This window comes from Artemia sp. Qi Xiang Cuo, chromosome 21 (assembly GCF_049724085.1).
Source record: "Artemia sp. Qi Xiang Cuo chromosome 21, ASM4972408v1, whole genome shotgun sequence".
NCBI lineage: Eukaryota > Metazoa > Arthropoda > Branchiopoda > Anostraca > Artemiidae > Artemia > Artemia sp. Qi Xiang Cuo.
The window spans coordinates 10,080,211-10,096,442 of NC_142814.1; the positions used below are offsets into that span (position 1 = coordinate 10,080,211).

A 16,232-nucleotide genomic window follows, 5' to 3' on the forward strand; every position below is an offset into this window, starting at 1 on the left:
TGTTCTCGTCTAGTTTCAAGTTTCTAGTTTTTCGTCTAGTTTTGTCTAGTTTCAGCGGGTTCGAAGCTTCAACCCCGTGTTTGATAAACTAGATGCACTGATGCACAACGCTTAATGCACTAGACGAGAACAAACCGTGTTCGAACCCGCTGATCCGTGAACAACCCGTCTTTAAACACGGGTTGTTCGCGTCTAGTGCATCAAGCGTTGTGCAGCAGTGCATCTAGTGCATCAAACACGGGGTTGAAGCTTTGAACCCGCTGGAACTAGAAAAAACTAGACGAAAAACTAGAAACTTGAAACTAGACTAGAACAACCCGTGTTCGAACCCGCTGAGCCTGAAAACGCGGCTTTATATATTTAAAATCAACATAAAAATCTTATTCTTTTGATGTATCTATTGATATCAAAATTCTGGTTTTTAGATTTTCGGTTACTATTGAGTCGGGTCGCTCCTTACTTACAGTTCGTTACCTCGAACTGTTTGATTTCTTTAATTATTTCACTTTTGTTTCCACAAAATTCAAGTCATTTTCTGCCAAAGAAGTTTGAAAACCGCTATTTTAGTGCCATAGGTTTCGTAAGGCTATAAAGTTGCATACAAACATAACACGAGATGATTCTTTCTTTTATTGAACTCGGGATTTAATTTTTTATTGCATGCCTGCCTCTGCTAGTGTTACAAATCTTGTTGCTAAGCCTAAATTCAGTTTTATGTCCATTCTTTTATTACCTTGACAGAGAAAAAGAGGGATTTAGTTCAGCCAGGATTGGTAGACAGATAAAACTATTTCTATATGATATTTATACTGTGTACCATAATATGTGATTAAAAGTAAAATGAAAATCAGGTGTTTCAAATGTCATCGAGACAAGTCTAACAAAAAAGGCTAAGAAAAGGTCCTTGTGTATTATAGCGACCACACTCAAGAAGTGGAGTTAGTTTAATTATAGTGAAATATACCAAAATATCATGAAAATATGATACTTCAGTAACAAAATTGTGGAAACTAAAACAGATAATTATGGAAAGCAGGCCGCCCAGAACGCATTATATTAAATACCTAACCAACTATATTTTAAATATTTAATTAAAACACAGCTGCGTAGAAGTTTATCTCTCTCAGGCTAAGATAATTATCTCCGAGTGCACACAGAAGAACCGGTTTTACAACAGATCAAGAACAACAATGTTTTCGCTATAATACACAAGTACATAAGACAATTTTCACGGTGAAAAAAGCAAAAATCCGTTTCAAAAATCAAAAATCCAATCTTTTTGGTCACTTAAAAAGGGCGCTAGAACTTTTAATTCCGTTTGAATGGGCCCTCTCCCGATCTTCTAGGACAGTTGGTTTTTTACGCCCCCCCCCCCCCCAAAAAAAAAAATCTACATTTTTATATGCAGGAGCTTGAAGCCTCTACAGTAGGGTTCTCTGATATACTGAATTTGATGGTGTGATTTTCATTAAGATCGCTTGGCTCTTGGGGGTTGTTTTCCCTCTTCCTTTTTTGAAAATCATGTAAATTTTCTCAGGCTCGTAGTTTTTAATGGGCAACATAAAACTTCATGAGTTTCACGTGTTCAGAATCATAGGCAGCGCACTTCGTATCGAAGGAGTTGTCGTAGAAACTTCGAATAGGGCTCCTTCGATTGGAAATTGGAATGGCTAGTGCCCTTTTGTTCAGCTTAGTTGATTTCCAGATAGAAAATATGTTTTTGAGGAGGACACTCCCCCACAACCCTCAGGGAAGGGTTTTAAGTTATGCCCTGGGGGCATATAAGAACGATGTCGGCACAATGTATTATTTATTATTTTTTTCCTTTAGACTAGGGCACTTCGTATCGAAGAAGTTGTCGTAAAAACTTCCAAAAGGGCTCATTTAGTTGAAAATTAGAGTGGCTTGTGCCCTTTATAATATCCGAAAGTGATTGTAAGGCGACTAACACCCCTTCTACACCCACCATTTCCCCAAACACATCCAATCAAAATTTTGAGATAGCAGTTTTGTTCAGTGTAATTGATTTCCAGATATAAATTATGTTTTTAAGGAGGACACTTCCCTAAAGCCCTCAGGGCAAGGGTTGTAAGTTTTGCACTGGGGGCATATAAGGTTTTTTTTATAGAAAGCGTTGTCGTAGAAACTTCAAAAAAGGCTCATTCGATTGGAAATTCAAAGGGCTAGTGCCCTTTTTAATAGTCAAAGGCGATTGGAGGGCAACTAACCCCTCCTCTCACGCCCACCTTTTCCCCAAACATCAAATCAAAATTTTAAGATAGCCATTTTGTTCAACGTAGTTGAAAGTTATGGAAATTAGGTCTTTGAGGATGACAACCCCCCCCCCCCCCCCCACAGTGCTCAGGGCAAGGGCTGTAAGTTATGGGGGTATATAAGGTGTTTATAGAACGCGTTGTCGGAGAAACTTCAAAAAAGGCTCATTCGATTGGAAATTGAAATGGCTAGTGCCCTATTTAATAGTCGAAAGTGATTGGAAGGTAACTAGCATCCCTTCAACGCCCACCATTTCTCCAAACACATCCAACCAAAATTTTGAGATAGCCATTTTGTTTCACGCAGTTTAAAGTTCAACAAATCATACCTTTGAGCACGACACTCCCCCCACAGTCTTCAGGGCAAGGATTATAAGTTATGCCCTGGGGCCATATAAGGTTTTTATTGAAATCTTTGCCATAGAAACTTGAAAAAGGGCTCATTGGATTGGAAATTAAAAGGGGTACTGGCCTTTTTAATAGTCGAAAGTGATGTGAGGGCAATTAACCCCCTCTCACGCCCTTCTTTTCCCCAAGCACATACAATCAAAATTTTTAGATAGCCATTTTATTCAACGTAGTTGAAAGTTTTGGAAATTAGGTCTTTAAGGATGACAACCCCCCCCCCCAAAGCCCTCAGGACAAGGGTTGTAAGTTGTGCCCTGGGGGTATATAAGGTTTTTATAGAAAGCTATGTTGTAAAAACTTTAAAAAGAGCTCATTCAATTGGAAATTGAAAGGGCTAGTGCCCTTTATAATATTCGAAAGTGATTTAAGCATAAACTACAACTCTTACCCTAAAGGCTGTGAGGGTGGTTGTCATCCTCTAAAACCTAATTTCCAGAACTTTCAACTATAACTTACAACCCTCGCCCTGAGGGCTGGGGGGGTTGTCATCCTCACAGACCTAATTTCCAGAACTTTCTACTACGTTTAACAAAATGGCTATCTGAAAACTTTGATTGGAGGTGTTTGGAGGAATGGTGGGCGTGAGAGAGGGGTTTGTTACCGTCCAATCACTTTCAACTGTTAAAAAGGGCACTTGCCCTCTCAATTTCCAATTGAATGAGCCCCTTGTGAAGTTTTTACGACAACTCTATCATTAAAAACCTTATATGCCCCCAGGGCATAACTTACAATCTTTGCCCGGGGAACTCAGGGGGTTTGTCATCCTTAAATACATAATTTCCAGAACTTTCAACTATGTTGAACAAAATTTCTATCTCTAAACTTTGATTGAATGTGTTTGGGGAAATGGAGGGTGTAAGAGGGGGGTCAATTTCAATTTCCAATCAAATGAGCCCCTTTTGAAATTTCTACAACAACTTTCTATATAAAGGGCATAACTTACAACCCTTGCACTGAAAGCTCTGATGGGGTTATCATCCTAAAAGACCTAATTTCAAGAACTTGCGAATACGTTGAACAAAATGGATATCTAAAATTTTTTGATTGGATGTGTTTGGGAGAATGGTAGGCGTGAGAGGGTGGTTAGTTGCCCTTCAATCACTTTTGACTATTAAAATGGCACTAGCCCTTTCAGTTTTCAATTGAATGAGCCCTTTTGGATGTTTTTACAACATCGCTGTCAATAAAAACCTTGCATGCTCCCAGGGCATAACTTAAAACCCTTGCCCTGAGGGTTGTAGGGGGTATGGGTTGTCATCCTTAAAGACCTAATTTCCAAAACTTTTAACTGCGTTGAATAAAACGGCAATCTAAAAATTTTTATTGCATGTGTTTGGGGAAAAGGTGGGCGTGAGAGGGGGGTGAGTTGCCCTCAAATCACTTTCGGCTATTAAAAAGGGCACTAGCCCTTTGAATTTCCAATCGAATGAGCCTGAGAAACTTTTCAAGTTTTTACGACAAACATTTCAACAAAAACCTTATATGCCCCCAGGGCGTAACGTAAAACCCTTGCCCTGAAGACTGCGGGGGGAGTGTCCTGCTCAAAGGTATAATTTCCTGAACTTTAAACTGCGTGGAACAAAATGGCTATCTAAAAATTTTGATTGGATATTTTTGGGGAAATGGTGGGCGTGGAAAGGGTGTTAGTTGCCTTCCAAACACTTTCGACTATTAAAAAGGGCACTAGCCCATTCAATTTCCAATCAAATGAGCCCTTTTTGAAGTTTCTACGACGACGCGTTCAGTAAAAGCCTTATATGTCCCCAGGGCATAACTTGCAACCCTTGCCCTGAGGGCTGTGGGGTAGTGTCCTCCTCAAATACATAATTTCTATCTGGAAATCCGCAACACTGAACAAAATGACTATCTAAAAATTTTGATTGTATGTGTTTGAGGAAAAGGTGGGCAAGAGAGGGGGGCTAGTTGCCCTCAAATCACTTTCGACTATTAAAAAGGGCACTAGACCTTTGAATTTTTATTCGAATGAGCCCATTTTCAAGTTTCTACGACAAAGATTTCAATACAAACTTATATGCCCCCAGGGCATAACTTATAACCCTTACTCTGAAGACTCTGATGGGAGTGTCCTGCTCAAAGGTATAATTTCCTGAGCTTTAATTGTGTGGAACAAAATGGCTATTTCAAAATTTTGATTGGATGTGTTTGGGGAAATGGTGGGCGTGGAAGGGGTGTTAGTTGTCTTCCAATTATTTTCGACTATTAAAAAGGGCACAAGCCATTTTAATTTTTAATCGAATAAGCCCTTTTTGAAGTTTCTACGACAAGCCCTTCTATAAAAACTTTATATGCCCCCAGGGCATAACTTACAATCCTTGTCCTGAGGGCTGTGATGGGGTTGTCATCTTCAAAATCCTAATTTCCAGAACTTTCAACTACGTTGAACAAAATGGCTATCTCAAAATTTTGATTGGATGTGTTTGGGGAAAAGGTGAGCGTGAGAGGGGGGTTAGTTACCGTCCAATCACTTTCAACTATTAAAAAAGGCACTAGCCCTTTGAATTTCCAATCGAATGAGCCTTTTTTTGAAGTTTCCATGACAACGCCTTCTATAAAAACCTTATATGCCCCCAGGGAATAGCTTACAACCCTTGCCCCGAGGGTTGTGGGGGAGTGTCCTCCTCAAAAACATATTTTCTATCTGGAAATCAACTACGATAAACAAAATGACTATCTGAAAATTTTGATTGGATGTGTTTTGGGGAATGATCGGCGGGGGGGGGGGGGGGCAAGTTGCCCTCCAATAACTTTAGACTCTTAAAAAGGGCACTAACCCTTTGAATTTCCAATCGAATGAGCTTTTCTTGAAGTTTCTATGACAACGCCTTCTATAAAAACCTTGTATGCCCCAGGGCATAACTTAAAACCCTTGCCCCGAGGGTTGTGGGGGAGTGTCCTCCTCAAAAAGATATTTTCTATCTGGAAATCAACCACGCTGAACAAAATGGCTATCTCAAAGTTTTGATTGGATGTGTTAGGGGGAATAATGGCCGTGGGGGGGGGGTTGTTGCCCTCCAATCACCTTGGACTATTAAAAAGGGCACTAGCCCTTCGAATTTCCAATCGAATGAGCCTTTTTTGAAGTTTCTATGACAACGCCTTCTATAAAAAACCGTATATGCCCCCATGACATAACTTACAATCCTTGTCCTGAGGGCTGTGAGGGGGTTGTCATCCTCAAAAACCTAATTTCCAGAACTTTAAACTACGTTGAACAAAATAGCTCTCTGAAAATTTTGATTGGATGTGTTTCGGGGGAAAGGTGGGCGTGAGAGTTGGGGTAATTACCGTCCAGTCACTTTCAACTATTAAAAAGGGCACTAGCCCTTTGAATTTCCAATCGAATGAGCCTTTTTTGAAGTTTCTATGACAAAGCCTTCTATAAAAACCTTATATGCCCCCAGGGAATAGCTTACAACCCTTGCCCCGAGGGTTGTGGGGGAGTGTCCTCCTCAAAAACATATTTTCTATCTGGAAATCAAATACGCTGAACAAAATGGCTATTTCAAAATTTTGATTAGATGTGTTTGGGGGAATGATGGGCGTGGGGGGGGGGGGCTAGTTGCCCTCCAATCACTTTCGACTCTTAAAAAGAGCACTAACCCTTTGAATTTTCAATCGAATGAGCTTTTCTTGAAGTTTCTATGACAACGCCTTCTATAAAAACCTTGTATGCCCCAGGGCATAACTTAAAACCCTTGCCCCGAGGGTTGTGGGGGAGTGTCCCCCTCAAAAAGATATTTTCTATCTGGAAATCAACCACGCTGAACAAAATGGCTATCTCAAAGTTTTGATTGGATGTGTTTGGGGGAATAATGGGCGTGGGGGGGGCTAGTTGCCCTCCAATCACTTTAGATCATTAAAAGGGGCACTAGCTCTTTGTACTTCCAATCGAATGAGCCATTTATGGAGTTTCTACGACAACGCCTTCTATAAAAACCGTATATGCCCCCAGGGCATAACTTATAACCCTTGCCCCGAGGGTTGTAGGGGAGTGTCCTCAAAAAGATATTTTCTATCTGGAGATCAACTACGCTGAACAAAATGGCTATCTCAAAATTTTGATTGGATGTATTTGGGGGAATGATGGGCGTGGGGGGGGGGCTAGTTGTCCTCCAATCACTTTCGGCTATTAGAAAGGGCACTAGCCACTCCAATTTCCAATCGAATGAGCTCTTTTCAAACTTTCTACAACTCTTTCGATACGAAGTGCCCGGGTATGGGGAAAAACCAAAAAAAACACATTGTGCCCACATCGTTCTTTAATCACATCGTTCCCTATGATTTCTGATCCCAACTGTATAAATTATCACTCCTCTCCAGTGATCTTCTTCTTGCCCTCCAACGTGCTAAAATTTGCGATGTGAAAGCAGCTTTTCCCCTTCCATGTATATCCCACGTGTGTCTTCGTACTGAAACACAAATTACATCTTTAAGTGAAATAATAAAAGAAAACCTTTAAAATTAGTATATTAGGTCTCTAAGGAAAGTGCCTCTACTCAAGCTATTCAGCCTGTTTTGCCATTTTTTTTGGTAATATAAACCATCAAATAACATTCATCACGCCGTTTTCTGGTGTCTCCGAGGTGGTCTTTAATTCTACTTTGGATCAACTTTAGCAGGCCAGTTTCTGGGTAGCTCGTTTCTAGTCGTTGATCCCCTCGCTAAACTCTCAACATTTGTACGAATTTTTTTTTTTTTTTTTTTTATATTTCTATGAGCTTTGCCTTTTTTTAACTTATACGTCATTACTATTCGAAACGGACTCTGGCGTTTTCCGTGCTTTAAAATATTCCGATTTAACTGAGCCTCCATTACGCTTGTTTTTTCTCTCTTGAGTGAATACTAACGGATTTATTTCATAAAAGCTTTTTAAACTATATACTTCTACACTTTATTTGTGCATCAGTCTGCACAATCTAAGAGAGAGAGAGAGAGAGAGGAGAGGGGGGGGGGGTGTGTGTGTGTGTATGCAAAATCAATTTCTCCTGGAAAAACCTTATAGTGCTTTCTTTACTTCTGTAGATATCTGACAGACGAAGAAGGCTATTGCGCAGGCAGCGATAACGATAATCAGAGCCAATGTAGTTATTTTTTTACTTAATCCACGAGCAAACGACTAAAAAATACATTTTAAATAGTGTCTCTATCTTTAATAGTGTCGCCTCTTTGTGTGCGGGGGTGGTTACAACTCTGTATTTCACAGCTCGACTCTGATGAAAGTCTAAAAATGGAACTTCGATCGAAGGTAAAAATTTGCAGTACCTTTTTGCGATTGCGATATTCGTATGTAGTGAGAACCATATTAGTGTTTTTTTTTCTTTTCTTTCTTGCAGTTCTTGCCCGCGAGTTTTTGGAATCTCCAAGCGATCATTTAGCTAATTTAGGCGATAATGTCCGCTTCCAATGTGTAATTGAATCTTGGCCGTCTGCCAACCTGACCTGGGAAAAAGATGGCAAGCCTCTTGATTTGGTGAATTCAAGGTAAATTATGTCTGAATTATGATGGAATATGATGGAAAATATGATGGAGTTTGTATTAAATCCGGAGTCTATATATTTCTATTTTTGTGTATAAGGGAAGAAGAAGAATTCTTCTTCCCTTGTGTGTAAGAAATTACACTGTTTTGTTTTTTAGCACATGCTTAAAAAAAAAAACAACTAAAAAACGAGGCTATATTAGTGGTTTAACATAAGGCGGTTCGGTGATCTAACATGGGAAGATAGAGATTAAAATTACTAGTGCTTCTTACAGTGTAGCGTGTCACAATTTCGTTTAATTTTTAAATAATAAAATTTTTAACGAAAATCGGATATTTGATAAGATTAATCAACTATACAATCAATCAAAGCTAGAATTTATCTGTATGTGATAATTATTTATAATTGTTCTGTAAGAGAATTATTGTAAGCCAATATCCAGTCTGCACAAAGCACACTTATGCTAGCTTGGCAAAATCTTGGTAAGTTATATAGGCTAGTTTACTTTAAGTTGGTAGGCCTACTGGGGATCAATATTGTCTTTCGACAGACTTCTCTGCATTTTAAAATACCTGAAAGGAAAATATGTAACAGTTGTAGGTCAAACAAAGTCGCCCAATGCTAGATGGCGCTGGTGATTTTTGTTTTTGACACTAGCGCCAGTTTCTACTCTAGAAGTTGTCCATGCTATTTAATCTGTGCTAAAATAGATAGAAATATTCATAATAATTTTTGTATAAAACATAGCATAAAACTATACTAATTTTTTCTTGTATCACACCCAAAACAAGTTTAGAAAAAATATTGTATAGCAATTACGGAAACTATGAGATGTATTGTAAATTTTTGCAAAGTTCAAAGTTTAGATTAAAAGCAGTAACAATGCTTAACGCCAAAATCATAGCCTATCAATGGCAAAAGTACAACTACAAGAATGTGCAGTATTACAGCAAAAAGAGCCTGAGCATATATATATATGCTGCTCTATATGCTGCTCTATATATATGAGCTCTTATATATATGCTGACCAAAAGAGATCCAAAGAAATAGAGTTTGCTATAATAATTAAGGCCCAAACTTGGCGATCGATTTTATTCTTTGGATAAAATCGTTTAATTTAAAATTACAACGTTTTAGTCATACAGGGGTTCTCTTGTACTGCACAAGTCACCCCGAACTATGGCTTCAGCTCCAAAGAAGATTTTTATGTACTTAAGATACATCACAAGCACATTCGACATATGAGAAAACAGGATATAGCATGTTTAAAAAATATCTCAAGAAATATAGGAGATAGAAAGAAACATACCTAACCAGTCCATTGAACTTACCAAGCTTTTTTTTGGTTGGGATATTTGAATTGATTGTAAAATATGGGATTTGTAAAAAGTCGTAAAACAGCTTTTGAAATTTCGTGTTAATTTTAGTGTGAGATAATATTAAGTTTGGAAATCTGATATTTAAAATTTTCGAAATATGCTTTCTGTTTAAAGAATATCTTGTATTTCTTTTGGTAATTGTTCTAATATTGTCAAACACGTGGGTTTTTTGGACTTGTGTAAACGAGTCCGCCGCTAAAGGAAGGATAAGCGTATTTTTCCTTGGATTGGGATCGAGCCATATTGGAAGAAAGTGTATTTTGCCTCTATTCTATCCTCCCCCATATCCCTTCTGCATGCAGGAATGAATATAACAATTAAATGACAATTACATGGAAATAAAACACTCAAGATTCTTAAATAAAATATGAACTCTGCTAAATTTTCAAACGCTTTCTTTCGCGCAGATGATTCCTGCTCAAGTGCAGCTTCTGTAGGATCAGGGACATCAAATCGAGACAAAAGTGCTCTATCATAGGCAGCGCAATAGCGCTGCCTAAGTAAAAAAAGATGTTGGCACAATGTATTATTTCTTTCTTTCTTTCTTTGTTTCTTTTAGACCAGGGCACTTCGTATCAAAGGAGTTGTCGTAGAAAGTTCGAGAAGGGCTGATTCGACTGGAAATTGGAAGGGCTTGTGCCCTTTTTAATAGACGAAAGTGATTGGAAGGCAACTTACACCCCGTCCACGCCCACCATTTCCCCCAACACATCCAATCAAAATTTTGAGATAGCCATTTTGTTCAACGTAGTTGAAAGATCTGGAAATTATGTCTTTGGGGAGGACACTCCCCCCATAGCCCTCGGGGCAAGGGTTGTAAGTTATGCCCTGGGGGCATATAAGGTTTTTGTTGAAAGCATTGTCATAGAAATTTCAAAAAGAGCTCATTCGATTAGAAATTCAAAGGGCTAGTGCCCTTTATAATATTCGAAAGTGATTGGAGGGCAACTAACCCCCCTCTCACGTCCACCATTTCCCCAAACACATCCAGTCCAAATTTTTAGATAGCTATTTTGTCCAACGTAGTTAAACTTTCTGGAAAATCGGTCTTTGAGGATGACAACCCCCCCCCCCACAGTCCTCAGGGCAAGGGTTGTAAGTTGTGTCCTGGAGGCATATAAGGTTTTTACAGAAAGGTTTGTCGTAGTTACTTCAAAAATGGCTCATTGGATTGGAAATTGAAAGGTCTAGAGCCCTTTTTAATAGTAGAAAGGGATTGGAGGGCAATAACCCCCTCTTATACTCACCCTTTTTCGTGAGAGGGAGGCAACTAACCTCCCTCTCACGCCCACCATTTCTCTAAACACATCTAATCCAAATTTTTAAATATACATTTTGTTCAACCTAGTTTAAAGCCTATGAAATTAGGTCTTTGAGGATGACAACCCCCAGGGAAAGGGTTGTAAGTTGTGCCCTGGGAGCATATAATGTTTTTATAGAAAGTGTTGCCGTAGAAACTGTAAGAAGGGCTCATTCGATTTGAAATTGAAAGGGCTAGTGCCATTTTAATAGTCGAAAGTGATTGAAGGGCAACTAACCTCCCTCCCACGCCCACCATTTCCCCAAACACACCCAATCAAAATTTTGAGATAGTCATTTTGTTCAACGTAGTTTAAAGTTTATGAACTTAGGTCTTTAAGGATGACAACCCCCCACAACGCCCTGGGAAAGGGTTGTAAGTTATGCCCTGGGAGCATATTATGTTTTTTATAGAAAGTGTTGTCGTAGACACTTCAAAAAAGGCTTATGCGATTTGAAATTGAAATTGAAAGGGCTAGTGCCATTTTAATAGTCGAAAGTGATTAGAGGGCAACTAATCTCCCTCTCACGTCCACCATTTCCGAAATTAGGTCTTTTCAGGATGACAACCCCCCCACAGCCATCAGGGTAAGGGTTGTAAGTTATGTCCTGGGGGCATATAAGGTTTTTATAGAAAGGGTTGTCGTGGAAACTTCAAAAAGAGCTCATTCGATTGAATGGGCTAGTGCCCTTTTAAATATTAGAAAGTTATTGGAAGGCAACTAACCCCCCTCTCACACCCACCATTTCCTCAAACACATCTAATCCAAAACTTTGTTATAGCTATTTTTTCAACATAGTTAAAAGTTCGGGAAAGTAGGTCTTCGAGAATGACAACCCCCCACAGCCCTCAGGGTAAGGGTTGTAAGCTATGATATAAGGTTTTTATAGAAAGCGTTGTTGTAGAAACTTCAAAGAGGGCTCATTTGACTGGAAATTGAAAGGGCTATTGTCGTTTTAATAGTCGAAAGTTATTAAAGGGCAACTAACCCCCTCTCACGCCCACCATTTCCCCAAATACGTCCAATAATTTCTTAGACCACACTGCTTTTCCATTAAAAACAAAAAAAAATTTTTAAACACGAAAAACGGGTTTTAATTTTCTAACAAGCATTTAACTAAAAAAAATTTAATTTTGAAAAAAAGCTCCTAGTTTTTCGGCCCCAACTCGGATTGAATTTATCAACGGAAAAAAAAAAAAATAAATAAATAAAGCAAAAAAAAAAAACATATTAATTTAAATTAAAAAAAAAAAAAAAAAAAAAAAAAAGAGAAAAAAAATCAAAAACCAAAGAAAAAAGTAAAAAAAAATGAAAAAAAATCACATATTAATTAAAAACTTCCATGCACTGAATGTCTTTCAACTGGCCTCCTCTCAGTATATAAATGGAAATATATTAAATAAACACTTCCATGTACTGAATGTCTATATTGATTCTACTCGCCTCCTCCCAGTATATAAATTGAAATCTATCAAAAATGAAGAATATATTTATACTTAGACCAAAACAATAAAAGGTCAACTAACCCCCGGTCCATAACCCTTAATTAAATTTCACAAGTTCATCAACCATTTTATGAATTATAAATTGAATGGATTCGTTTTGTTGCAAGCTTAGCTGCAGTTCGTTTACTTTTCTCATCATTTAACCCATTCTGACCTTTGTTCGCAAGGTCATCTTTCGTTTCAGAAATATTATTAAAATCAGTATTGGTTGAATATCTTGCCTGCATTTTAATTAAACTATTATAAATTGAATTGATCCCAAAGTCCCCTTCATCTCTATTGATACTAGTACCCCCATATATTATCTTTTTTATTTCTATAATTTCCCTGAAGCTTTGTAAAAGTCCTACAGACGTATCTACTATTTTTGTTTGATCAAATAAAATACTGTGATGAGGACAATTATAAAGATGTTCTGCAACCGCTGACTCAAACGTTTCTGGTGTTTTGTTTTGTTTTAGAGCGTAATCTATTGCATTCTTGTGTTGTTCTAGCCTCTTTTCTAAAGTTTGTTGCGTTCTACCCACATAAAATTTTCCACAAGAACATGGAATTTTGTATACTCCCTTTTGCAAATTTCTCGGTATCTTGTCTTTCCCTTTATTTAACAACGAGCTTATATTATGTCCTGATTTAAATGCTGTATTTATATTATGTTTTTTTAATTCTCTTCTTAATTTTTGTGATAAAATTGGTACAAAAGGCAAAGTTATGTAATTTGTTTCTTGATTTGACCCATCTTCTTCTAATATTTTTGGCTCCGTCAACTTTTTTTTCCTCTTTTCAATTATTTTAGAAATCATTTTTTAAGGATATCCATTAAATCTTAGAATATAATTAATAAAAATTAGTTAATTTCTTATGTATCCTGGTGATGCTAATTTTAATACCCTATCCACTAAAGAAATAACCACACCCTTTTTTACTTGGATCGGCTGATTTGATGTTAAAGACATAATAATTTTGTTACTATTCTGTTTACGTTAATATCAATATTATAGGTATTTACTATTTCTATGGATCAAAATATCTAGGAACGGTTTCTTCTACTCGTTATAATATTCAAATTTAAAAATTATATCTAATTATAAAGTATTTAAATGTTACGAGAAACATTCAATTTCTGATTCACCGTAGTTCTAAATAATTGAAATATCATCCATATATCTGCCCCAAAATTTAGTTTTTAAAAAATATGTTTCTATAGCTAACTTTTCAACATACTCTGCATAAATGTTTGCTAACAACAGACTTAAAGGCCCTCCCAGTGCTAAACCCCTAATTTGATGGTAAAAATTATCTCTAAACCTGAAATAGTTAGTATATCTGCTAGTTATTTTTACTAAATTTAATATAGTTTCCAGTTCAAGTCCCTAAGGTACTTCTTCTATCTCATTTTTTCGTTCCTCAAGTTTTTTGGATAAAATACTAAAAGATTTATCAAAAGGAGTATATGTATGCATTGATTTTATATCGAAACTAAACAACCTAGATTCTTCTGATATTTCTACTCTTATTAGTTTGTCTTTTAAAAATTTCGAGTTTTTTGTATACGCATTTTGGAGATATAATAATGTTTTAATTGTCATTGCTGACAAGGTCTCGATTTTTAAAGTTTTTGAATTGGTTGTTTAAATAAAAGGTCTTAAGGGGATGCCTGTTTTATGTATTTTTGGCAAACCATATATTCTAGGGCTAACTGATCCCCTTGGATCAGACTAGTAACAACCGTTATTTGTCTTTCACATCAAATCACCAGATCCAAGTAAACAGGTGTGTGGTTATTTCTGTAGTGGATAGGGTATTAAAATTAGCATCACCAGGATACATAAGAAATGAACTAATTTTTATTAAGTATATTCTAATGGGTAATGGCTTTCCGGAAAAAATTATTTCTCAAATAATTGAAAAGAGGAAAAAAAAGTTGACGGAGCCAAAAATATTAGAAGAAGATGGGTCAAATCAAGAAACAAATTACTTAACTATGCCTTTTGTACCAATTTTATCACAAAAATTAAGAAGAGAATTAAAAAAAAATAATATAAATACAGCATTTAAATCAGGACATAATATAAGCTCGTTGTTAAATAAAGGGAAAGACAAGATACCGATAAATTTGCAACAGGGAGTATACAAAAGTCCATGTTCTTGTGGAAAATTATATGTGGGTAGAACTCACCAAACTTTAGAAAATAGGCTAGAACAACACAAGAATGCAATAGATTACGCTCTAAAACAAAACACAACACCAGAAACGTTTGAGTCAGCGGTTGCAGAACATCTTTATAATTTTCCTGATCACAGTATTTTATTTGATCAAACAAAAATAGTAGATACGTCTGTAGGACTTTTACAAAGCTTCAGTGAAATTATAGAAATAAAAAAGATAATATATGGGGGTACTAGTATCAATAGAGATAAAGGGGAATGTGGGATCAATTCAATTTATAATAGTTTAATTAAAATGCAGGCAAGATATTCAACCAATACTGATTTTAATAATATTTCTGAAACTAAAGATGACCTTGCTAACAAATGTCAGAATGGTTTAAATGATGATAAAATTAAACGAACTGCAGCTAAGCTTGCAACAAAACGAATCCATTCAATTTATAATTCATAAAATGGTTGACGAACTTGTGAAATTTAATTAAGGGTTATGGACAGGGGGGTTAGTTGACCTTTTATTTTTTTGGTCTAAGTATAAATATATTCTTAATTTTTGATAGATTTCAATTTATATACTGGGAGGAGGCGAGTATAATCAATATAGACATTCAGTACATGGAAGTGTTTATTTAATATATTTACATTTATATACTGAGAGGAGGCCAGTTGAAAGACATTCAGTGCATGGAAGTGTTTAATTAATATGTGAGTTTTGTTATTATTTATTTATATTTTTATTTGGGTTTTGATTTTTGTTCTATTTATGTTTTTTTTTTTTTTTTTTTTAATGTAATTTAAGTTTTTTTTTTTTTTGCTTTATTTATTTTATTTTTTTTCCGTTGAGAAAGGCTCCCGGTTGTGGGGCCGAAATATTAGGAGCTTTTTTGCATAATTAATTGTTTTGTAGTTCACTGCTTGTTAGAAAATTAAAACCCGTTTTTAGTGTTTAAAAAATTTTTTTGTTTTTAAATACGTCCAATGAAAATTTTCAGATAGCCATTTTCTTCAACGTAGTTTAAAGCTCTGGAAATTAGGTCTTTGAGGATGAAAACTCCCCACAACCCTTCGGCCAAGGGTTGTAAGTTATGCCCTGGGGGCATATAAGGTTCTTATAGAAATTCTTGTCGTAGAAACTTCAAAAAGGGCTCATTCGATTAGAAATTGAAAGGGCAGTGCCCTTCTTAATATTCGAAAGTGACTGGAGGGCAACTTACCCCCCTCTCACGCCCAACATTTCCCCGAACACATTCAATCAAAATTTTAAAATTTTTATCAAAAGTGATATGGTGAATGCCCATCTCCCCCCCACGCCCATCATTTCCCCAAACACCCAATGAAAATTTGAGATAGCCATTTTGTTCAACGTACTTGAAACGGTCTGGGAATTATGTCTTTGAGGATAACAAATCCCCCCAGCCCTCAGGGCAAGGTTTGTAAGTTATGCCCTGGGGGCATATAAGGTTTTTATAGAAAGCATGGTCATTTATATTTCTGAGGGGGCTCATTGGATTGGTAATCAGACGCTCTAGTGCTCTTTTTAAGAGTCAAAGTAATCGGAGGGCAGCTATCCCCCCTCCACACACACACGTCGTGTTGTCCCGAAATGCATCTAATAGAAAATTTTGAGATAGCCATTTTATTCAAAATAGTCTAAATATCATGTAACAAGGCCTTCGGGGTTGAAACAAACCCCCAGAT

General features: G+C 36.7%; 1 protein-coding gene across 1 annotated transcript in view; it reads left to right on the top strand.

The window, feature by feature from the left end:
- The window catches only part of LOC148939223 (protogenin B-like), a 181,064-nt gene that overhangs the window by 62,383 nt on the left and 102,449 nt on the right, over positions 1 to 16,232 (top strand). Inside the window, exon 4 of the mRNA XM_089107267.1 lies at positions 8,036 to 8,183. Coding sequence (XP_088963393.1) covers positions 8,036 to 8,183 — 148 coding nt within the window. The remainder of the gene's footprint in view (positions 1 to 8,035; positions 8,184 to 16,232) is intronic.